The sequence below is a fragment of the Egretta garzetta genome, unplaced genomic scaffold (assembly GCF_000687185.1).
Source record: "Egretta garzetta isolate BGI_Z169 unplaced genomic scaffold, ASM68718v1 scaffold446, whole genome shotgun sequence".
NCBI classification, from domain to species: Eukaryota; Metazoa; Chordata; class Aves; order Pelecaniformes; family Ardeidae; genus Egretta; species Egretta garzetta.
This window is the reverse complement of record NW_009260023.1, coordinates 959,462-984,732: the sequence shown is the minus strand read 5'-3', so window position 1 is coordinate 984,732 and position 25,271 is coordinate 959,462. Positions and strand designations below refer to the sequence as shown.

Genomic DNA, 25,271 nt, shown 5'->3' with positions numbered 1-25,271 from the left:
GAAAAGGTAATATATGGCGACCAAAAAGAATTAACTTCAGTTTCTACAGGGTATGTTTTCTTCCATAGCCTTGCTGTAGGCACTAAACACCTAACAAACACCCAAGCCCCTCTAAAACTCTCCAGAACTAGCCTGGTACAGTTGAACATCAGAGTTCAGCACAGGAACACACCATATGGATATTGAAACACGCGAATTTGTGCATTCTCTTTGGCAATCATTTTTTTTTTTTAAATTCTACCAATTAATAGCCTAGTCTTCTCATTCTGACACATCAAACAATTTTTACATTTAGAACACATTTTTGTCTTAGAAGTATGTAAGAGGCTAAAGAAACACGCGCACTCCTCAAGTAACAAGAAATGAATCATTCCCCTTTTTCAAACTCAACTTCTTGTCACGCTATTGATAGTACAGAACATTAAAGGACAAATTTAGATTTGGTTTACATAAAAGGAAGTGGAAAATAAGGCATGCGTAGGAGAAAAAGGTTGTAACAAAATCACATAAAGAGGGAAACACAAATGACAACGGGAAAAATTGCAGAGAAATGCACTCAGTCAAATGCAATCTTTTTGCCTAAAAGCACCTTGAGAGGCACATTCACTGCTTAGAGTAGGTTGATACAGAAGAAACAGAACTTAAATACATTCCAACTTTCTGAAAATTTCAGTCTAAATAACCAAGAATCCTGTTCAACAGGCATACTGAAAATGCAGTTTGCACCTACAAAGGATATTCACTGTATTCAGTTCTACTGTCTTCAAATACTACAGTCGAGTTTAATCATTGAGCAGCATGTGGACTATTTCTTTTGTCCCATTTATCTTTGGACCTATTTATCTTTTAATCAACAAAACACTGAAAATCTTTACAGAAAACTTTCTGCCTGTGACTTACCCAAAAGGAGAATGGAAGTAAGAACTTTGGCAATATATGCCAAACACATGCACACTTGTCACCAGAATCTTCCAAAGATTTCCCAGTGTATTAGCTCTTAGGATACAATTCACTTTTTATACATCAGACTAAAATTATGAACCATAAGTTTCAGGAATTTTCTGTCTTTGGGCCACATTTTGTTTTGTTGAGGTTTTTTTTTTTGTTAGGTTGTTTGTTTTAGGTGTTTATGACCTTACATAGAATGGTACAAAATGCCTTGTGTGTGTTTTTTTGAATACCTAAATGAGGCTATTTGAAGAAATCTAAATTATGTAAGATGACAGCTGAGATAGACACAAAGATTTGAGAAGGACAAACTAAAATATTTACATAAACACCAGCAAGACTGATGCTAAGAGAGCAGCAAGACCAAGAGAGCACATCAGAACTTGTTCAGAGTACACAGATAAAGGAAGTAAGATGCCAAGTAAGCAGAAATATTCTACAAGAGTAGATCAGTAATAATATTATTAAAAATAATAAAAAGCAGTAAACAAGTACCAGCAACAGCACCTTTGTAAGATTACCACAGATATGCCAGAGCAGGGGCAGATGTTTTTTTAAAAAAAACTAAAACCACATCTCTAAACTGGGTCAGATGTTCAGCTGCGTTTCCTTTTTTATATTACCACCAGGTGCCATGTGAAATGGTTCTTCAAGTGAGCACTCGATGCTGCCTGCCCAACACACCTCTTCCAGTTCCCCATAAAAGACGTAAAAGCACTAATGACACCAAAGCACTATGGCACTACAGACCCAAAAGAATCAGTTTCCTTTTCAGAATTTGGCATCCAAAAGCAACACAGCAGCTGAGCTTTTGAAGTTTCAGTTACCCATCCTCTCTTCTTGCCAAGAGACCTGTAACAGCCTTCAAACAGCACTGCAGCTCAAAAGTCATCCATCTTCATCATTTCTCTTGAAAGCTACAGGCTCAGCGCTGTGAGTCACAGTGGAGAACCGGCCGTCACTTGCAACCCCACCAGGCTGAAGGCGTTGAGCTTTCCGCACACAACAGAGGCCAGGAAGTGACACAAAGCCCTCGCTCTCTGACCCTATGGCAGCTTGGGGACACGTTGCACTCAGGCAGCGGTGTGAGGTGATACACTGCCAGGGATGTGGTTTTGCTTAGAGAGGAGCTATGATCACAGTTCAAACTGCTGCCCCCTCAAGAGGTACTGTGGCACAAACCCGGATCTAAACTAAATCTCTGCAACTGGCACCTCAACTTTAACAGGAGTTTTCCTTGCTCTCCCTTTTCACTTATACAAAGGTGTCAGTCATAAATCTTGCAGTTAATAGTATTGCTTTTGCCAGCCAGTTTTTTTTTTTTCCTTCTCCATTTGGCAAGAGCTTAAGCTTGCAAGTAGCCTCCAGACTGCTGGGCTCAAGTGATGCCTCTAACATGACACAAATTTTGGGGAGTCGGGGGATGATTTCCGAGAACATTTTAAATACTATTGCCCTTGAATTCTAAGTTAGTCCACAACACAGAATGACTTATAGTCGATGTCAATCTTGCTGTGTGAAATGACTGCTTTTGACATTATGTTCACCCTTAAGTTTTAGGAAGAAAAGGATAAGTCAGTTGACTAAACCAAATCTCATCTCACTTGCACTCTTGCTGAAAGTTACAAGGAACAAATGCAGTTCAAATTTTGGAAAGCTTATACATGTTCTTTTGTAATCAAGACAAAGTTTCTGTCAGAAGTGTCTTTGCGCAGTTACTTCACTCCTGCTTGCAATTCCCAGGCTACATCATGCAAGAGGAAACCCTTTATTGATTACTTTTGCAATTACATTTCTTAGCATAAATGCTTTAATAATTGACTGAATAAAGTGATGGGTAACCTCTATGGGAACAGTTCCATTACAGAATGTGTTTTATGGTTATTTGTGAATGCATTGCTCATTAATAACCTGCCTCAGAGGAAGTACAGGTGATTATCTTCAGACTTTGGAGCTTATCTTTATGAGTTTTCATAGGGACATCATCTATATCATCATCATATTATAAAATGTTTCCATTTCCTCAAACTATAAATTTAAGCACTTGTGCTCAGCAGCAGCATGAGAAAAGTCAAGTTCTCTTTTTTTTTTTTTTAAAAAAAGCAAATTAATTCTTAAACACCAAAAATTCGAGATATTTCTCTCTGATCATTATACAAGTATACATACCTACATAAAGTGTTAAGAATTAAGTGGAATTTCTTACCGTTGTTTAAAAAAAATCCACAATCTACTCTAGAGTAAAAACTTGGAAACTTTCATGGAGCACCCTGAATACAATTTTTTCTCAGCTTATATTTATGTTTATTATTCAGGGCTCCACCACAAAAAGTCAGTGATGAGCAAACATTCCAGAAACTGAATTTTCATGAAGACAGCTATAACAAACCCTTATTAAGGCAAAACTGTTATTTCACTGCAACATATGCCTACGGAAGTCCCCAAGACATGATTTTTACATAATTGTGCTGTACACACAATCCAAGTCTTCCTTTGTCCAATTAGTGGCAAAGTTTGTAAATCACAGCTTCCTCACAAAGTATTTATTCTTTTGTAACTTTCAATGAATTCAATGCCTGACACAAGGCATTTTGTACTGAACAAATGTTATTAGGTCCTCGTAAGCGAACCATTACGGTTTTACTCGTCCGTGTTCGTGTCATAAAAGACCTCTTCAAGACTCATAAAGATGTACATTTTTCAGCATACTGACGAAACCTACATACTGAGGAGAATATACTCAGCCATAAGACAACCCCATCACACTTCTCTTCCAGCTGGAGGAAAGCCTCCTACGGCTGTAACAAGATATAAGCAACCAATGCTGAACTTTTACATCCATTAAATACAGCAGACTACAGTTTTCACTCAAGCAAAACTCGCCTACATTCAATATATTTGATTGTCGAAACAGTTAAGGTTGATCATGTGTAAAGTGCAATGAACATTTTCCAAGTCAAATTAATCTGAAGTGACTGAGCTCAAGCTTCAGCTACTGACTCCCAGAACAAGAAAAAAAATTATGTGACAAGCAAGAACTAAGAGGCACTGTTTCTGTTAGTCTCTATAGGATGCAACACACATTTTGAGGCCAAATCCCATCACAGTGAGGAACACAGGACAGGAACACAGGGTTAGTGCCTTCCTTTTTCACCTCTTGCCATACTATAGCATCCAGCCTGACAGTTTTTTTGTTACTCCCATTTTTACCAATATGAGAGGAACTTGCATGATAGCATGTATCTCTATTTCTGAAAAATAAACATTTTTGAATGTGTTAATACCAGATTTTAAAAAGTCTATTGTGGGAGAGACAAGCTACATATAAGGCTTGACCAAGAATTCAGTTATGACTAGATTGTTATTGTTGGAAGACTGCATCTTATCACATATAGGGAAATCCATCTGCACACAGACTTACAAAAGATTTGTGAATGAGACCTACAGACCCTGTCCTTATTTCCCACTCTGGCACCTCAGCAACTCACACGTGCAGAAGAGCACGAGAGCCCCTTGCAAGCTCCCGGGCTATATGCATCAGCCCCTTCACACCTACAGCACAAGAGTCTGGGACAAAAACTATTGCTATCTCCTGTGTCACAATACTAGGGAACAGCCCCACTAATGACTCTACAGCAGGGAGACGTGCCACACGTGAGCCTTATGCACAGGGGGAAATGTGGTGGGTTGGCCGTGGCTGGACAATAGGTACCCACTGAGCTGTTCTATCACTCCCCTCCTTAGCTGGACAGGGGAGGGAAAATACAGTGAATGGCTCGTGGGTCGAGATAAGGACAGGGAGAGATCACTCAAGCAATTACTGTCATAAGCAAAACAGACTTGACTTGGGGAAATTAATTTAGCTTATTGCCAATCAAATCAAAGTAGGGTAATGAGAAATAAAACCAAGTCTTAAAACACCTTTTCTCCACCCCTCCCTTCTTCCCAGGCTCAGCTTCGCTCCTGTTTTTCTCTACTTCTGCCCCTCAGGCGGAGCAGGCGGATGGGGAGTGGGGGTTGGGGTCAGTTCATCACATGTTGCTGCCACTCCTTACTCCTCAGGAGGAGGACACCTCACACTCTTCCCAAACTGTTCCAGCACAGGTCCATCCTTTCCACAGGGTACAGTCCTTCAGGAACAGACTGCTCCAGCATGGGTTCCCTGCAGGGCCACAAGCCCTGCCAGCAAACCTCTCCCCCTGGGTCCACAGGTCCCACCTGGGGCTTCCCACAGGGTCCCAGCCTCCTTTGGGCACGCACCTGCTCCAGCATGGGGTCCTCCCCCGGGCTGCAGGGGGGTATCTGCTCCACCATGGACCTCCATGGGCTGCAGGGAGACAACCTACCTCACCAGGGGCTGCAGGGGAATCTGCTCCGCACCTGGAGCGCCTCCTGCTGCGCTGGCCTGGGTGCCTGCAGGGCTGTGCCTCTCTCATATTCTCACTCCTCTCTCCAGCTGCTGTTTTCCAGCAGGTCTTTTTCCCCCCTTTTAAAATATGTTATCCCAGAGGCACTACACCACCACTGCTGACAGGCTCAGCCTTGGCCAGCAGCTCTATCAAACATAGGGGAAGCTTCTAGCAGCTTCTCACAGAAGCCACCCCTGTAGTCCCTCCTGCTACCAAAACCTTGCCACACAAACTGGGTACAGGGGGTGGGGAAGAGATATCAAAAGTAGCTGAGAAATCTGCATAGCAAGTTAGAAAATAATTAATCAAACAATAATTTTAAAATGTGTTCATTCTATAGCTAGTTGAATAGATACAGAAATACATTTGTATTTAAGCATGTATTTTAAAAAACTTAAAACAATTTGGTTCTAGTAGTATTAAAAGTTTTGCATCATCAGTGATCATCACTGGAGTGTACTTCTTTCAGCAGAAAAAACCAAATAATTGTAATTTACTACAGGTTGCTGCTAATGTCAAATCACGCAGCTATATTACTGAGTCATACACAACAACAACAAAATCAATCACTGTAGTCCTTTTGACAATTTTTGTCTACTGTTTATCAAGGACAGCGGGTAGGATCAATATCCAACAGTATGAACGAACACAAAACCTGAGGCAAGACATCTGAGTAATCAGCATGCTTTTGTTTCCGAAACCTCATGTTTATGAGTACAAACAGAAAATAGTGACCGTTTTTCAGCTTGAAACTTGCTATTTAACTTAAGTTGGCTTCCTCATTCCACCATCAAAGTGGGTTTCACACCAAATACTGTACTTCAATACACACTTCAGAATCAAACTGAAAAATAGTAATTTCCTAGGATTAATTCAGTTTGCAAATAATGTGTCCTATATATGCGTACTTTAGTCAGATGCAGTAAGACCATCAGGCTTTAATTTGAATTTTTACAATTAGATATAGTGGAAACCAGGTTATAGTGGCTACTGTAAGGTTCCTTATTTGCTTAGAATAATGCAAGATATGTCAGTATGATGTGACAAGACTGTGTGAACAACTTGTGTTCATTCGGTATCTGTGTAGCTTCCTTACTACATAAAAATCAAATGAAAAGGGTGTTCTGCTTGTTTTTTAAATCCTCACTTCTGAAGCAGCACCCCTTTCCAGCTGTTTTATCAAAATTGTTGTGTTACAATTTATCTGGCTGAACAAATCTGCAGATGTCTGGAGATTAAGTAAAAAGGGCTGGATCTGAGCTACAGCATGAATTTATATGGCCTCGAGACTGCTAACCCAGGCAGTCATTAAAACAGGTGCCTTTAGGTACTAATTTAATTCCTAACATTTTGCTGCAGTAAAAACCAAACAAACTGCATTCATTTCAGTGACAAACTTAAGGAATCTCCTCAGTTTTAGGACACTAAAAAGAAGATACCAGAAAGCTTTGCAGGGGCTACCCTGGTACCCAGTGTATAAGAAAGTGCACAAACATAGAATTTAAAGGAAATATAAAAGCCATCGAACTAACCTAAAAATATTGAGAAAAAGGCAAAGTGATTGAATAAAGTCAAGTCAGATCTCTTCAGACTGGTCCAAGTCACTAAAAATTCAGCTTCCTGATAGTAAATGATATCACATTCATTTCACATGGTCCACCAGACATCCTTTTCCTCCTACTTCAACTAGGCAACGATGTTATTTTTAATCCACACTAATTGCAAGCCTGAAGGGCAAAAGGGTTCTTTATGTGCAAGTGGAAAAAGTACAGTGCAAATAAAGAGATGCAGCATGAAATAGCTTGGCATATGACCTGGCATTTCGGAATTAAAGACAGTACATACGAACATAAAAGTGCTGCCAGTAGTGTCTCTCTCCCAACAGATAATCACGTAAGTTTTCACCTACTGTAAATACATACTCCTTTTTCCAACGTATACAATTTTTGAGTTCTGATCAAGTCCAATTTTTGCAGTATGTTAGCAGTTATCTGTGATTAATTATATTCAGAAGCTTTGAACATGTCATTACCAATTGCTTTTCTACACTGTTACCTACAGAGTTGTGATTATCCACAATTCCTAATTTTTTCATGCATGTTCTTGGATTGCACTAAACCTCTATTTAGTGGTTCAACCTAAACACTGAATTTAGAAATATCAAATCTCAATGACATTTTATCTGTATTCAGAATTAAAGTTAAAATACGCAGTGAGTGTTCACAGATGTTGTGTAGCCTTACATAGGCTAAAGAGTAGGTTTTTCAATAGAAAATGTGTGTCACTAATAATCACAAAGGTCTTGAGTACTTCCATTGAAAACACTAGAATCTAAAGCTCTTCAAACTCATAAATTATGTAAAATAAACCATCATTCCTTAAGTGCAGTAAAAAAGTGTGAACCCCTTCCAGAGCACTTGCATATTTAGGAATTTGCTATGAATTCTAATAAATTATATGGCTGTTTACTTTAAAAGATAGCATAATCATTTAATAATTTTTGGAATTGTACAAAAAGTCACAGATATTACCTAAAAACAATAAAAACATTTAAATTCTCTCTGGAGGAGTTCAGTGCAGAAAAGGCTGTGATATACAGCTGCCCTCTCTGACACCCAAGAAGGGGGAAGAACTCAGTGAATTTTGGAGCATTCCCATCCTCCCTGCTCTCTGGGATGTCATCAAAGGATGCCGGCTAAAACAAAACATGCCATGTGATGGTGCAGAGGAAACAAAGGTTAATGAAGAATAACCACGGAGTTGATACCAACGAGTAAATCACCACGCCTGACCACTCTTTCTAACCTTCTTATGTCACCTCTGGTGTTACCTCTGCGCATGCTCCCACCTACCTCCCCTCCTTCACACATTGACACTGGCTTTCTGTGCAATGTTGCTGCATGTGCACACTGCAGTGACTATCCTTAAGGTAGGCTCACTATGAGGTTTCATCTGAAGTTTATTTCAATTTCGTCCTTTCAACTGAAAAAGGAGAAAATTGAAAGGCTTCAGTTTCAAGGTGGAAAGGAGGCTTCAACTAGAATTTATTTTTAAGTTGTAAATTTGTATTATTCTTCCTACTTGTCTGCCCTATATTTTCAAAGGAAAAAGGTACTTGAGGGCATTGAAGAAAGTTCCATCTGCAAGAAAATCACCTGCAGTGGTCTGGGAGAGAGATTGTATCAGCTAATGCAGCCACGTAGCTGCAGGAAGTCCCAGGGCCTTCTGCACCTGTGCCATTTCACAACAGAGAAAGACTTACTCAGTGGATCTTCTCAGGCCTCCACTCATTCACAGCCTCTCTGACAAATTTCTGTCTCTGGTTATCCAACAGAATTGGCAGGGAGTTGCACCCTGTGTCGTAGGGATCTACTCTGGCACAAGAGAACTGTCCCAGCTCTGCTGCAGTAGGGACTCTCTGTGGTGGAAAGATTTTCTCTGAAAAATATAATGTGCAGCCTTCCAAGTTTGATTTAATTTTGCCCCTTTTTTTTGTAGTCCAAATCTTTTTATGCTTTTCATTTACAGATCTTCTTTCAGTGCCTACAAGCTGGCAAAGAGTAGATCTCATGAGTAAATAAATACCTGGGAAAAAAACAAGGGGAACCTTACACAGTATTGTCTCTCGGTAACTATAAGGAAACTTGTTGTTCCAATGTACATATTTTTTTTCCTTTTCATGTTTTCATGCCAGTGGACAGGTAACTAAAACATGGCTGTATCATTAACTTCTTGGTTTCCCAGCAACAAAGACATGCTATAGGTATGTATATGATGGGGTTAGTTCATATTTGCAAAATGAAAATATTTTCAAATTGAATCAGATGAGACAGCTGAAGAGAGGCCGCCAAGATAAAAATCCAAACACTGAAACATTACCACAAATTTGAATAATGAATAACAGAAAGAAATGTTTGTTCAATTAAACAGATGCTCAATACATTCAGGCATTAGTATCCCTAGGAAGTGTTGTTCAGTCAACTGAAATTCAAAGAACTTTAATTTTGCATTCCGGCTTCCAATTCTGCTCATTTTAATTAAAATAAACCATATGAGTCTGTCAATACCTGGTGTTTTAAGTTTTAAAAATTTCTTCAACCATACCACACAGCATCCTATGAGGGGTTGGGGGTTCCTGCAAATATTCCTCAAGAACAGTCAACCTTTTACAGTTAAAATACACTTCTACATTGTGTTTGGTTGGTTAAGACTCTGAAATTACTATAATAATTAGTATTTGCTATAGAGAATTGAATTTTTCTCTGCAATTTATTGCTAACCTTGAGTAATTCAGATAATTTTTTGATAAATCATTAAAGAATCGGACTTCAGTTAACAGTCACTCAATTATTACTGTATGACACCTAAAGAGAACTGAGCTGTTATAATTAAGTTTGTATAGCGTTCCTGGTCATGATTGTTTCCTTCTATAAAAAAAAAAAAACCCCAACAAAACACTAAACCAAAACACAAACAAACAAAAAAACCCCAAACCACCCAAAGCCTGTATATCTTACATGTTTGTTAAATTTAGCACAACTCTTGTCTTGGACTAACATTCAGAGAAGATACAATGTTGAACTTGCTACTTTTAATAGATGTTTATTAGAATCCTGTGCAGCATCTCCTCCTCCTATGCAACGACTTGTGAACGGGGCTGGTACTAATGAGTTAGCAAAGCAAGCACTTCGTACTATAGCCATTTGTGATTAACATTGCCAAATTATTGGTACTAATTCATTTATTAATGCCTGAAGAAACAGAAGAATATGTGAATGCTGCTGTTATTTCAGGATTTTGAGGGGAAAAAAAAAAATCTTGAAAGTAGATTAAAGAGGTTCAAAGATGCAAATCAAAGAGCGATAGATTGTTTACACAATCAGAGAAGATGGTATTTTTTCAGGTTATGCCATTAAGAAATGTATGTGACACAAATAACAGTAAGGCTCTTGCAACCAATGTGACTTTTTCTCCCCACTGACTTCAGAAAAGGAAGACAGTTCCCAAATTAATGAAAAATTCTCTATCAATGTGTCTCTGAACTGTTCTGGACAAATTGAGGAATACATTTAATAAGTATGGATACTTTAATCTGGTTGCAAATTCTTCTCTGACACCTTCGCTCTGAAATGATGTTTTTAAAAGCAAATACAATGGATAGGGAATACCAATAGATTCACAAAGACAGACGTATAAAACCAACGCATATTGAAATAACGGAAGTGTTCCCACTTTAGGTTATTTTCAACTGCCAAAATCTACTTTACTTGCCTCCCTATGATTTTAACAGCGGTGGTAAAACTGATCAAAGACTTTTTTATTCCCATTTGTGCTGCTTTGTGAAACTATGAGTAGTGGCAAAGGCAGAATCTCATTCCTTATGCCATTTAGTACTTCCTGAATAGAGAGTGTGTACCTCCATAAACATCAAAACAGAAATTTACTTTTTAAATTCTGTGACAGATAAGCTATATTTGCCATGAAAAGCTTATCATTCCCTGCTGAGCCACGTGCTGGTGTATAATTTTAAGTTTGACACCATTTGCAAGTAGGAAAAAATAGTCAAGTATTAGCAAGTGTTGCCCACCACCCAATTACTTGCCAGAAGAGATTTCAAGATACAAAGTAATTATTTTGAAAGTTATTTTCATGCAGAAGAAATAAATAGTTTTCAGTTTTGAGTATGTCACAGAGTCTGTCTATGAGAAGCACTGGCAGAACGGCATCAAATACTTTGAAGACTCAAATTTGTCACTCCAGCGGTGGAATAGGAAGGACAAAAAGGTCTTTGGGTTGAGATTTGGGGGAGGGACCTAGAAGACATGAAGATTGTATAAATACATTTTGGGTCTTCTTAGCAGCCTAAGATGCAATAGCACCTCTTCTACCCCCCTTTCCTCCACTTATGTGAAAACAAGCTAAATGTAAATTTTACAAATTTTCCCTTAGAAAGGTAGTAATGTTCAGGCATTTTATGATTTAGTGGGGATGAAACAATTAGTTCAGAATGTAGTGAGAAGTGACAAAACTTTTAAACTCTAATTTTCTGATTCATGTCTCAGCCAAGAAGCAAAGTCTCAAAACAGAACATTATGGATACATGAAAGATTGCTATCAACATAGGTCGTGATCTCAGTTCAGTTCCCAATGTTCAAAACAGTCACATTGTAAAAATGCATTCCCAGCTGCCCGAGCATGCATCTCTACCAGCAGCTTTGGCACAAAGGGAAACGTGGCCACCCTGACAGTAACCCTTCTAACCCACGGCTTAAGCACAAGAGCTGGAGAGTGGGCATCAGTGAAATTAGAATTGTTGCTCTTTAGTTCCAAAAGCATCATATACATTTGGGCTTGCCTTAGGGTTGACATTCATGAAGGAATGCAAAAGACTTTGAAAGGCTATCACAAAAAGTAGCATTAATACTAAAATCCACTGAAGATGACTAAATGGACAACATTGGACACCTATGAAAATGACTTCAAAAATGCATATGGAACCTCTATTATATTATAATTTTCTAAAATAATAATTTGTTACTCTTGGGGCAAATAGCTAAGAATATGCAAACACTCATGGCTTTAGGTATTCCATTTAATTTAGGAGGTACCTGTTCAGCAGCAGACTGGACTGCCAATTGAATAAACAAGCAAAGTCAATGCATAGCAGAAAAGTTTCCCGACTCTTTTTGAAGGCTTTGGTTGCTAGTTTTATTGCTCATGTACAGTTCTAGAGTATGACTCACTCATATAATGGACAGAAATTCATTGAGCGTTAATGTCTTGAAGAAAATCCTTATTCCATTAAGAGAGAAACCTTTTGACCTTATGTAGAAAAATTATACTGCTTCCAGTAACGGCAATGCCAAAACTGTATCTTTGCAATAAGTATATTTTGATAATTAATGCCAGTAAGATCAGACAACAAAGAATTTAATTTTCTGATTACAATGCATAGTGTGCTTTTAATGCTCTGTACTGTCCAAGGTTTCTGTGCAGCTTGCCTAATACCATCAAAACTGAGGAGCTCTTGAGCAAAATATTTGGGCAATAGCAACATCACTTGTATAATTTACGGGCTCTTCACTTATGCTGGTTTTGGCAGGAATAGATTTAATTTTCTTCACAGTAGCTAGTACAAAGCTGTGTTTTGGATTTGTGCTGGAAGCAGTGTTGATAACACAGGGATGGTTTCGTTGTTGCTGAGCAGGGCTTGCACAGAGTCAAGGCCCTTCCTGCCTCTCACCCCACCCCACCAGCAGGCAGGCTGGGGGTGCACAAGTTGGGAGGGACATGGCTGGGACAGCTGACCCCAGCTAACCAAAGGAATATCCCACACCATATGATGTCATGCTCAGCATATAAAGCAGAGGGAAGAAGGAGGAAGGGGGGGACGACACATTCAGAGCAATAGTATTTGTCTTCCCAAGTCACTGTTACGTGTGATGGAGCCCTGCTTTCCTGGAGATGGCTGAACACCTGCCTGCCCATGGGAAGCAGGGAACGAATCCCTTGTGTTGCTTTGCTTGTGTATGTGGCTTTTGCTTTCGCTATTAAACTATCTTTATCTCAATCCATGAGTTCTCCCACTTTTACTCTTCTGATTCTCTCCCCCATCCCACCATGAGGGAATGAGCAAGCAGCTGGGTGGTGCTTAGTTGCTTGCTAGGATTAAACTGCAATACTGTTACAAAGCAAATGTTGAACCAAAGCAGACTAGTATCTCAGTGGTGACTGAGGCTTTCTTTACAGCCATTACTACATGAAAAGTACCTTATTCTCAAGTTGTTGTGAAACTATTATGTACAATAGAAAAGAACATACAGAGTACACTTATCCTTTAGTAACTCTTTCTGAAGCTAACGAAACAACTAATAAACTCTGCAGTGTGAAAAGAAGCACGCCTTTTATAATTAAGTGTCATGTATCCAGCAGTCCTGGCAGGTGGTAAGTCAGTCTCAACATGCACGTTCTCCATGAATAGCAGTCTCAAATTGAATCCACAAAACCCTCAGAGTCCTAGGCTTTACTCAAGTATACCACAGCATTTACAAAGTTTTAGCAATATATTCTTGTTCTAAACAGCACAAAAGATTAAGTAATCTGAATTTAATTTGGGCATGAAATCCAGTTATCACAAAGTTAAATGCAACCACTCTTTCAAGAGTTCCAGAGAGAGGGTTAATGAACCACAACACCACTTAGATTGTGCAGAAGACCTACTTTTTGCTCCTGCATGTGTTCACTGTCCTACCTATGAAAGAAAGGGGCTGGTAAGGGAAGAAAATACATTTCCCTTTGTAGTCATCACCAAGTTGAAACCTTGATTTAAAACATCCTTAATTCTCTGTCACAGTGGCAAGGTGCAGTGCTATGTTGTTCTACACATACCAGCACAGAGTATGGTCTCTGCAAAATTCCTGAAGAGAAATCACCAAGCACAGCTATCCTCAGATACACATTTCTTAAGATACAGGAAGGTGGCAAACAACATTCAGCAAACTGATGTACTGACATCAGCTTCACAATCTGTCTTACTACATTTGTACATTAGTCCCTGTGAAAAAACACTAGTAGCTATATATCACTACTTATATGTTGTGATGAAACCATTTTAAGCACTTTTGATTTAAACCTTTTGCAGCAAGTCTGAGTAGGGCCTCAAACGCCTCTAATTGAACTTGATACCTACTGATTTTCTACTACATCAACATGTATGTTATTCATGGAGGCATTTTAAAACCCTTTGTTTTACAGAAGCATGGATAATGCTGTTATCTCTTCAGGTGAATTCATCTCCTCTGTCTTTATGTGCTTATAGTAAAGATCTGAGTCAATTGCCTAGATTCCCTTTTTAGGCATATGGAAGAAAAAAACTGACATTTTTCATTCACTGCTCATCTCATCTTGCTACAGATACCTAAAACATGGTAGAGAAATCCTGCTCCAAGGCATGCACTTATCTCCAGTAACTACAGAAGGAGTCAAGGTGACTAGCTGTTCTATAAACATGTACATTGCGGGCACCTACAGTTAGACAAAAAGAAGGTCATCTTTAGTAGCTAAATGTTTTCTTAGAAATCCACAATATCACGACTTCAAACTGCCTTGCTTATTTCTGGACAAGAGGCATTTCTTGAAAAAGGATGCAATATTGCCAGTATACAACAAGCCATATGCTGTGCATTTATCATCTAAGACTTTTTTTTTCTTTAATTAAAAAAAATAAAAATTAAAAAAAAAAATCAAACCATGTTTTCTTACCATGGCAGGAGCCATCCACTTCTTCATATCCTACACTGCAGATGCATCGTCCAAGAGGCACAAGCCAATCCCCATCTGCTCCACAATACAACTTTGGAGTATCACGTTCCTCAGCACTCTTCACACAGGAGCCCCGTACTTCCACCAAAGAGGAAGAATCAACCCTTGGAATAGTATCAGGAAACATAGCCAAATTACGGACCGTGAAAGGGCACTTTTTGTAATAAACACGGACTGAGACCAAAGCAATGCATGCTCCAATGTCCTGAAAAGCAAGATAAAATCCTTTCTTGTTTATTGGCCCAACCTCACGAACTTCTGTGTTGAGTTTAAGAATGCGGTCACCCAAGTCCATCTGGGTAAAGCTCTCATCAGCTGCAATAGTATCAATTTTAGTATACTGGTTTGGCTTAAATTTTACTCCATGAGACTCATCTGACTCCATGTAGTAGAGATTAAAAGTTTCCTTGCAGGTTCCCAGTACCCATGGAATACTGTTGCAATCCCTCAGTGTAAACTTCATTTCCACATAAATTTTCTGTGCAGCATCACGGGAGATCCAGTTTGTTCGAAGCCAGTTGTTTTGGTTTGGTTCCATCACGTTACATACCTGGTAAGTATGAATGGGTCGATTGTGTTCATCCATCTCAGTTATGGCATCCCACTGAAAAGAAAGTGAAATTGTTTAAGAACTAAGAAAAATATGTGTTCTGCGTATGCATATACACAGAGCCCATGTATAAACACACACACGTGTGCCCCATGTTCATGCACCTATGGCTTAACTGAGAATAATTATTTACTTAAAATTTAGTGGAAAGACAGTATTAAAAGCAGATACCAACTACAGAATGGTCCAACAAGTTTTGTTTTAGAAACTCTACAATAAATTTCTATTAATAAAAACATTTAAAAATCAACATGGCTCAGAGAAGGAAATACTGGCCATATTTATAGTAGCAAATTTAATACATCTGAGAACATGTCATTCAATCATCTATGCCGAAAAAAATTGCTAGAACAGTCCTGTTTGATATGACAGTGGGTTGGTTCTCTGGTAGTTCTCCAACAAATTCCCACAGCACAAGTACGTGGCACTGGGCCAGCACCTGCAGCAGCTGGGATGCAGCCAGTCTGGTTTGGTGGGTCTGAGGTGTTTAGTGTAGGTTGTCCTGGTTTACACAATTGCCCTAGAAACATTTAACTGTTAACCCAAAGATGTAACATTTCTGGCTCCATAGGGTCTATATTACGCTTATTTTCACTTTGAAAAAACCAAACAAACAAACCACCATAAACCCAAAACTTGTCACAGGCATCACGTCATTGTTGTTGCCTTTATAAATTTTCTTTCTTGCAGTTTGGAGATGAGGGAGGAATTTTTTTTCTTCTCCCTTTCCCTCCCCCAGTTTTACATCACAACTACTTTGCGGAAGTGTTCTCAAATTCTGGTGGTAATTCCTGCACAGAGGCTCTCAAAAAACATGAATCTTTGAAAAATTATCCATGTGCTACATATGAAAGGCTTATGAAATGCCTAATTTGTTACATTATCTGCTACTGTAAAGGATTACCAACATCCCCAAAATAGCTTCAATACAATTGAGTCAACTTTCCACTAAGCACTCCTAACATCAATACAGCTTTACATACAGGCGTTTTCTTATCAAAACACAGAACGAGTTATAGTTCTGTATGCAAACTATATTATGTCACACCAGAAGTTTTAGTGTGGCTTTTAGACGTACTGTTGTCTTATGGCATATATCAAATAAGCCAAAAACCTGTTCATAAACATCACTCAAAATGCTAGACTACATTGTTATAAGGCTATGAAGCATCAAAATATACATTATTCATGTTCACGGTTTAGCATACATGGAATAGATTTATTATGAACACATTAAAGTTATTCGTCTGCAAAAACAACGCATAAGCTTAAAATTCAGAAAGCAGAAGTTGAAAAGTTTATGGAGTATTTTCACTCTTACCAACTTTCTCAAATTTTGCAGTTACTTTGGTTAAATTCACTGAATGGCATTTTAAAATTTTATATTAATTACATACAGGGGTACACACACAATTTGCCAAAGCACATGTTCAACTTATGTACAACATATAATTCTGAGTACAAAACCAAGACATGGACCTTACACATCATTGTTCAAGCAAATTAAAATTCTGTTAGCACCACGATACATCAGCCCCATACATTTTTCTGCTCCAATACACACTAACAATATTTTAAAAATTAAAGTTACAGTCCTAAAAATGCATTTTGACTACTTGAGCAGCTGAATATTCATAGTGCCTACTTACTTCAGTATTACAAAGAAGGTACGGTTGGCCTGTGGCCTACTGGATTGAGAAAATGTAGGGAGTACAAGTTCAGTTTGCCATTTCTAAGTAATAAAAAAACATATATATCACCATTTATAAAAACTGTGGAAAGACAGACTTTATCTGTTCATCTTTTTCTGTGAAAAAGGAATATATTACTTAAGAGTTAGGTCATTATTTTCAGAAAAATTCCCGGACATCAGAGGACTCTTAAGGCCCATGTGAACATGCAGAAGACTAGCTGACTTTGAGTTTTAAGAACAAATAGTGTCACAATATGGAAGTGGGGGAACATGCACATCTCCAAGACCTTTCACATAATCTTTATCTAAAAACAAAACACAACATAAAAGCACACAACAAAAATATGGGGGGGGGGAGGGAGAGAAAAAGTGCACCACCTTCTTTAGGAGTGAACTGATCCATCATGGTGGAAGCAGCAGGAAAAAGAAAACCACAACAACAGCTTGTGGTTCCGTTAGCCTGAAAACTGGAATTCATGTGGAAAAAGGAATTCCAAGTGGTGTCAGAAACGATCAGAGGATTTGGATTCCTGGTCACTGCAGTGAGCACCTGGGAGCTATGCAGAAAAACTGGGTAAGTGAAGGCCTTTACAGGCCATCACTTTTGGGGATTCTTCCTATCACAGCAAGAATGATCATCTCATCTGAAGGTCCTGTCCTAAGAATCACAAAACATACCTATATGATAGCCAGACAATAGCAAATACTTGGCAATCAATCTGCTCTCTTAAGAGATTCTTATGTATGGCCAAGGGCTTTTGGGCCCTGCGACTTGTATGCATTCAGAAAGGGCAAAGCTACTACTTCAGCATTCATGGCAAGAACAGAACAAATTCAGATTTGATCAAAGTTGTATGATGAAGAACTAGTTAGCACAGGGCTTCCCATGCTGTTGTCCCCAAATTGGTTTGAACTATGATTAAAGTCAATCCTGTTGCAAGCAATATAATACCCCAAGTGGATCTTGGCTTTGGGAAAGAAAAAAGGCATTTTGATGCTCTGGTGGGCCAGGCCTCTTCCCTTTTGTCAAGCATGAACCCACACAGCTTGAATGAATTCAAAATTCCACAGCCATGAAGGATTAAAGAAAATAATGAAAATTTTTTGAGTTTTCAAAAAAGTTAGTTAAAATCCACAGCTCCAAGCCTTAAAACCTCACCAGAAGAGGTTCTCTATAAACAAAGCAAATAAGTCTCTCAGCCGCCAAAATCCCCATTTTGCCTACTGTATCTGTCCCATGAGCCAAGGACACACCACCTTTTTCTTCACATATAAGACATGTACTATAAGTTTACACATTATTACACAAATTCATGTTATACACAAACATAACCACGATGTAGCTTCAGAAAAAAAATAACCAAACAGGAGTGCAAAAGCATTTATTTGTGTATCAAGCCACATTAAAAGGAAGATGTGCTATATGCTCCAGAGTGGTTTTTAAAAAAAAAAAAAAAAAAGGAAAAAGAAAAAGAACCCACCTTGAACAAGAAACTCACAGAAAAACCAAACCCACAAAAAACCAAGCAAAAAACCAATGAAACAAAAAAACTCCACTACACCAATCCCAGAATACAAGAGTAGTAAGGGAGATGACAAGGTAGCTTTTAAAATACAGAGCAGTCTTCAAACTGAAGTAAACTAGCTTAAAGCAAAAGAACCTCAATGTACTACTGCCTCTTAAAAAATATTAAGAAAAAAAATTCCAACATATCATCCCCTTACCATGAGACTCCCTTCAGAAATTTTATATATTCACTTTAAATGAATATCTTAATTTAAACTTAGAAATTAAAGCCCTGAAGTTAGCTGCTGTGTAGTTAATAATATAAATCTATTACTCCTGTAGGAAAGTTAAGGCTCAGCACTTCAATAACTGGTGTAAAAGAATAGAACAAGATGGATTGATCAAACACGGGCAATGCTTTAGTTCATTCAAAGCAGACCTGTGTGCTTCATGCCTGTGCCTTTCCACTGTGCTCCCAGATAGCCTGCTGGCAGCTCCCAGTTTCTAAGAATTCATGCATTGGGCAAGAAAAACATTCAAAAGGCATTTGCAAAAGTGCTTAACAGTCATAGTGGTCTAATCATCATACATATAAGATATTTTCAGAAAAGGTTAACATTTAACTTCTCAACCTAGCCATTGCACCGAGACACTGTATAAGGTATGCTTACAAATACAGCTATGAGTGTGTTAGCATGTGCTCCTAATTACTAGTCCCAGATATTGAGTGCAAATGAGGTGAATTCCACTACCTCAAATTGTCAATGTAATTTACTGACAGAAGTCAATCTGCAATAGTCTCTGACAAGCACACATTCTTCCTGGGTGAAATACAATCTGCTTCTAATTTTGTGTAAGTGTTGCATTTTTCTTCCAATAAAACCAGCCAGGAAACATTAAGCAATAGTTAAATTCAATGCAGACAACAAAAACCCCAAACAATTTATCAAATACACAGCAGCTTTCTTTTGGGTCTATTTCATTTTATAACTCCTAATTAATTAAATAAAAAGTATTTATAAACATTTTAGCTGTGCAAAACTATTATTCACTTAAACCCTAAAAACAAATGAACAGAAGCATCTCATTGGTGATGGTTGCACAAGAATGTGGTAGCTCCGCCCCAGAATACCTAACCTGACATGCACAAAAGCTGGCAGAAGCGGTCTGTTTAGACAAGCTGACAGTTCAGACTTCCTTCAAATCGAGCCTCTTGGCGTCCCAATGCACTGCATTACTTTTTTTTTTTTTTTTATGTTCCTTTCAAACAAGGCAAACCTCTGATAATGTTGATGGAAGCAGCAGCAGTGTAAAGCTCATTCTTACAACTGGAGTTCCAGGACTTATGAAGAAGAAATGTTAAAAACACGGTTTGGAGGAAAGACTTCAAAATTCTATTTTAACATTGTAATTAACAGCAGCACAGATAAGAGGTTACATTTTACTTTTGCATGTGGCACAAAGGAGGAGTAAATGTCACTAGAATAGAAGAACATGGAATCTGAAGATTGGTATAGAGAAGACTTGAAGATTACGTGTCATGTTCAAGTACAAAATATGAGATTAGGCTACAAACCACACCGAGATTTCAGTTAGATAAAATCTCAGCTGTTTTCATATCTCTACAAGCTATTTTACAATCTTTTTGTTTCATTTTAGAACTTCACTAATATTTAACAGCTGTACAGAGAACACTATAAAAAGCAAATTGCCTAATTTAAATCTTGTACTATCTATATGTAATACTGAAATTTGTTTTCAGTGTTCACTGCTTTTTGTTATTCTTATTTTAAACCAAATACTACAGATTTAAAAAAATCTCAGCAAGAGACATTTATTACAATTCAGGAGGCTGTATCACCAAAGGCCGTATGGGCATTACAAAAAGAGAGATTGCATTCACATATTTATGTTATTTTTAAACACATTACTGTCTGATAAGGAAATGTCTTGGTGATAGCATGCTGCAGAAAACTAAGCACAGTGGACCAGTTTCAACCTGATGGAAGCAGTCATAGCTTCCCTGAAGACACCAGTTATTTCAGCAAATTCTGAATCTTCACTTATCTTTGAGCCATGGTCAGCCTCTTAAGCAAACCCTTATGAGGTCATATTGTGCTGCTTAAAGAAAAGAGATGTTAAATTGACAATTGGTATGATTTGCCCAGTTCTAGCCATACACAACACTGGATTTAGAGGGGGAACATGGAACAGAGATAACTGTGAGGGTATCGGCTCACCCTGTTGACACCTCCCAGCCCTCTGTGGCAGCATCCTAAAGTTGCACGTTCCCACATCAACCCTACAGCTTCTCTTTGACTTCCAGCCCCAGGTGCTGCCTATGGGCAGCAGAGAGCCATCGCAGCGCTGCACCAGAGCCAGGAATAGCGCATCTTTTCCCATGTAAAGACCTGCACTGCAGGCTCTTCTCCAACACATCACTCGAGGCTCTTGTTTCCCACGTTGCCAATCTCCACTGTGCTATTTGTGTAGAAGCAAGGCCAAGCAGATTCTCACTGTTTAGCGGCAGCCCTATTTGCATTTGAAGAATTCATTACAGTATTTTGTTTGTACGTCAAACTTAACTGTATGAAGCTTTTCCAATTAAAAGGGGTAGTTAGGCAGTTGAAAATGTCTATTTCATAATGAGCTGATATCTAGATAACTTCACATGTCGTGAAAGACACTTTTCCCACAAGTTGTCACACTGATTGATGAATTAAAAGCAGGTTCTTCATCATCTCAGATAACAGTTATTCAGGCACTGATCCCAGCAGCAGTTTGGTAATCTAGGATGGCAGTTTCAGCCCCTTGCACAGCTTTAGATTCTTATTATTGACACTTTACTTCACTTAAAGGAAAAGGTAGGGACACTGGTTACTTAGGCCCATGCCCTTACTCAGTGCTTTAAGAAATGGAAGAGACACCTGCCCTTATAAATTTTGCTGCATTTCTACCCTAAGCTAGAAAGTTCCCTCCCCTTTCTCCTTATCCTTTTACTCAAAGGATGATTCTCTAAAAATGAAGGGTTCTGCACTTACACATACCTAATCAGCATATCTTAGCTCGCTTCTGAATAAGCAAAGGTTGTGGCAGACTTAGCACGCAACATATTTGGATATTAAGTACACAACAGAGGCCCCCAGTAAAATACTCTACGCAAATCTCTTGTTGTTGAACAAAACACATAGGGTTTTCCATTGAGAGAATTGAAGGAAAAAGTTGTGCCTGAAAAGAACATGATGTAAGAGATTGGGGAATGAAACCTGTTGACTCCAGCCATTCTGCATTTGACTACCTCCTAAAAAAACATATCTGTAAAGGCAAGTCCTCAATGGTAATAAGTCTTATTGCCTATCTAGCAAAAGAAGAAAGATTTCCCTTCTAAATCAAGGAACAAAATGTGTAGGGTTCATGCTACAGAGATCTGGTTTACTCTAGTGATTTCAGAGAGCTAGGTGATTTCAGAAATGCAGCTGTCAACTACCTCTTACACAAAAACATAGGCTGGTATTTGAAATTTCAGTGAACCTGAACTGCGGAGGTGCAATTTTCCAATATGTATCCCTCATTGTCCACAGATGTCCGCTTGGAACGGGTCAGGTCCCTAACAGTAACAGGGATGGGCTGTTTACTATCTAGAACTGCTGCTATCCTAAAAATCAGTCTGGAGAAAGTTAAGAGGTGCATCCATGCAACTCACGTACCCAAGAACGTTTAAGTAAGCATTTCCATATTTATCACATCCAATAACGATAAAAAGAAAGAAGACAGTATTTTTTCTAATATTTTAATTGGTTATTCTATTTTGTCATTTTAATAAATAGTTTATTACTCATTTTGGTCATCGGTCTTTGCAGTTCTCAGCTGGGAGTCATCTAATGAAATCTACAAGTGAATTCTCACTTTCAACTGTTTGCTACTGACAGTCTTTTAGATCCCATTTCCATGGAAACAAGCTGAATGGTAAAAATAAAGAGAGTTTTAAAAGTTTTTAAAATTCCCTTATGCTATCTCCAGTGAGATGATCTCCATAGAAATGAGATCAGAAAGGTCTAAGCCAGGAAACAATAGAGAAGGACCTGAACTTGGCATGCACAGCTGCTGGCTGCCATCTGCAAATGCAGATTTAAACATCTAGGTGCTGCAGTGACATTCAAGCAAGACCAGCTATACTACATAACAGAATTGCAGGAAAAAAAAAAACCAAACAAAAAAACCTTCTCTCAAATTAATGTGCTTGGAAAATGAACATTTTAAAATACAATTGGCATTTAAAACATGACACTGAAAACAGCAAGATTAAAGAATATGAAAAAGAACTACAGAATCACTGTAAATTAGAGGTATTGAGTTAATATTTTTCTCCATTCCCACTAACTCATTATTATTCACCTCCACCTTTTTCCAAGGCCTACAACTCTGTATGTGAAAACAGATGCTCAGACCTCCAAAGCCCAGTAAGACAAGTGACAATACTGACTTTATGAAATGTGCCCATTTAAAAAAAAAAAAAAAAAAAAAAAAAAAACAGACAAATCTCCACAGCTATTCATGCACTTCCTAGCAAGTACAAATTGGCATAACTAGAAAAAAGAACAGCAATTAATCTACTTATGGTCTTACATTTAAATCAAGCTGATTTAAAGTTGCTTAGGGAAAGCATACAAATATACAGATTATAGATTCATTATATTAGCTCTGCAAAACTATAATTGCAACACAGGTTAAAGGAAAGCATGACATCTGTTTTTTATATAGGCAGCAGCCTATAGGCACAGACTATGACAGTTGATGGCAAACCCCTGAAAATCTGTAGAAGTAAATGTAATCAAAAGGAAAGAGCAAAATCAGAATTTAAAAAATTAAATAAATAACAACCAGGGAAATACAAACAAGAGAATGCAGGAAAGAAAGCCACAGATTATTCTGTGTTCTCCAAATGGAAGTGTTAATAGGTCTCGGGCTGTGGAACAGCTGCTTTATGGCTGAAGTGGCCAGGATGATTCAGAAAGCTGTTAATGCACTCAAAATTGAAAACCCAAAACAGCGAGTCACTTTTCTGTTATTTACATGAAGGGCTGAATACTGAACAACCGTGACGATGAGCTGCTCCAGATGATCCAACTTTACTCTATGGAAACTATTCTGGTTCATACAAATGTTTTCTTCAGGCAAGCAAGACTAAGGTCTGGTGAGATTTGGGGGATGAGCCCTGGGATCCAAGTGAGACCAACTTCAGATATACGAAAGAATTGACTCTCACCTGGGAATTAGCCAGCGTAGACTTAGGGATCAGAAGGCAAAATAGGATAGCCCTAGCTTTGTAGAGGCATTGTGGCTGTTCCAGAAGAAAAGGGAGTCACAGGTCCTGAACACGGACCTTTTATGCATATACTAGAAAAGATCAAGATGCCAAGAAACACATTGACTACCGAGGCAGTCAATGCATTCAGCCAACAAGAATCTAGACAGCACTCTCACAATGCACCAATGAAAAAGTTACTTGTGGAATGTTTTTCTGTCTGGATATGGCAGAGAAAAGTATAAAACAGGACCCAGAGATGATAATACACCTTTCCTTCCATACTAGATCATGAGAAGGCAAAGCATGTTCAGAAAAGTATTACATAGAAAAATGGAAAGAAAAACAAAAAAAGAATTCACACGTATATGTGTACACATGAAGGCTGTTTATAATAAAAGTATTACATAGAAAAATGGAAAGAAAAACAGAATTCACACATATATGTGTACACATGAAGGCTGTTTATAACAAACTGATATGTAATTGAAGCCAACCACTAGCACATAAAATGCCATTCTCCTTAGTACTCTGGAACAAGACCATTGTTTCCCTGAATATGTTATGGACTATAAAGGACTCAATGACTTGCATCAAGGAACTGCAAGACCGTAGTTTTCTTTTTAAATGAGACACACTAGTAAAACCTCAGCAAGTGGTGAGAGATGCCACAATTCAGTGGTGAAAAGTGCTGCTGCTCACCTTTCCAGGGGCATCTTATCCCTATGTAATGCAACACTTCAGATGTATTCAGAATTGAATGGGAAGTGAGAGGAGAGTCTTTTTCAAGATACTACAGCTCTTCCCACTCAACCCTGCTGCGTGCCCTTCAAAATCTGCCTGCGTGCCATCTCTAGGACCTGCACCATAGCTTGCTGACCTCTGTTTTACAGAAGAAATGATAATAATAAAAATAAAGTAAGTATATATAAGTTGGTGGTTTAAAGGTATGCAGATAGAACAGAGCTGGATCTAGCTAATCATGAGTTGTATGCTTAGCAGAGAGGTTGCCAGCAGCTGCAGAATCCCTCTGCTAAGACAAAACAGTGACTAATGCTGGTGCTGGCAGGCTAACAAGAACAAGAGGCTAGCAGTCCTCACTTGGCTGAATGAGACTTAGGGATTCATGAAGAATACACACAGAATGAGATAGCTCCAAACAGCAATACTCACATGATAAAATACGTGGGTCTGTTGTGGAATAACTGATGTGTGTATGTAAGAAACAAGTTTTTTCACCTACTAGTAAATAATAGATATCATGACTTAAAATACGTAAGTGTAAATGCTTATACTTCCTTAAAATTAGAATAAGACAAACAAGGACCAAGAAGAATATTACAACTAAAAAATACATAAATCAGACTGTAGGTACAGTTCAGTCAGGCTCCAACAGATATTAGCTGTTTAATAGTAGAAGACTTATTTGCTGCTGTGTTGCTTTATTTCCTGGATGTGGGGAGCTGGTGCAATCCTGG

General features: G+C 38.4%; 1 protein-coding gene across 1 annotated transcript in view; it reads right to left on the bottom strand.

The window, feature by feature from the left end:
* Positions 1-25,271, bottom strand: part of LOC104128079 (ephrin type-A receptor 6) — a gene marked incomplete at its 3' end in the record, with an annotated part of 411,239 nt that overhangs the window by 308,793 nt on the left and 77,175 nt on the right. The window contains exon 2 of the mRNA XM_035896284.1: positions 14,619-15,282. Within this exon, the coding sequence (XP_035752177.1) occupies positions 14,619-15,264 (646 nt within the window). The remainder of the gene's footprint in view (positions 1-14,618; positions 15,283-25,271) is intronic.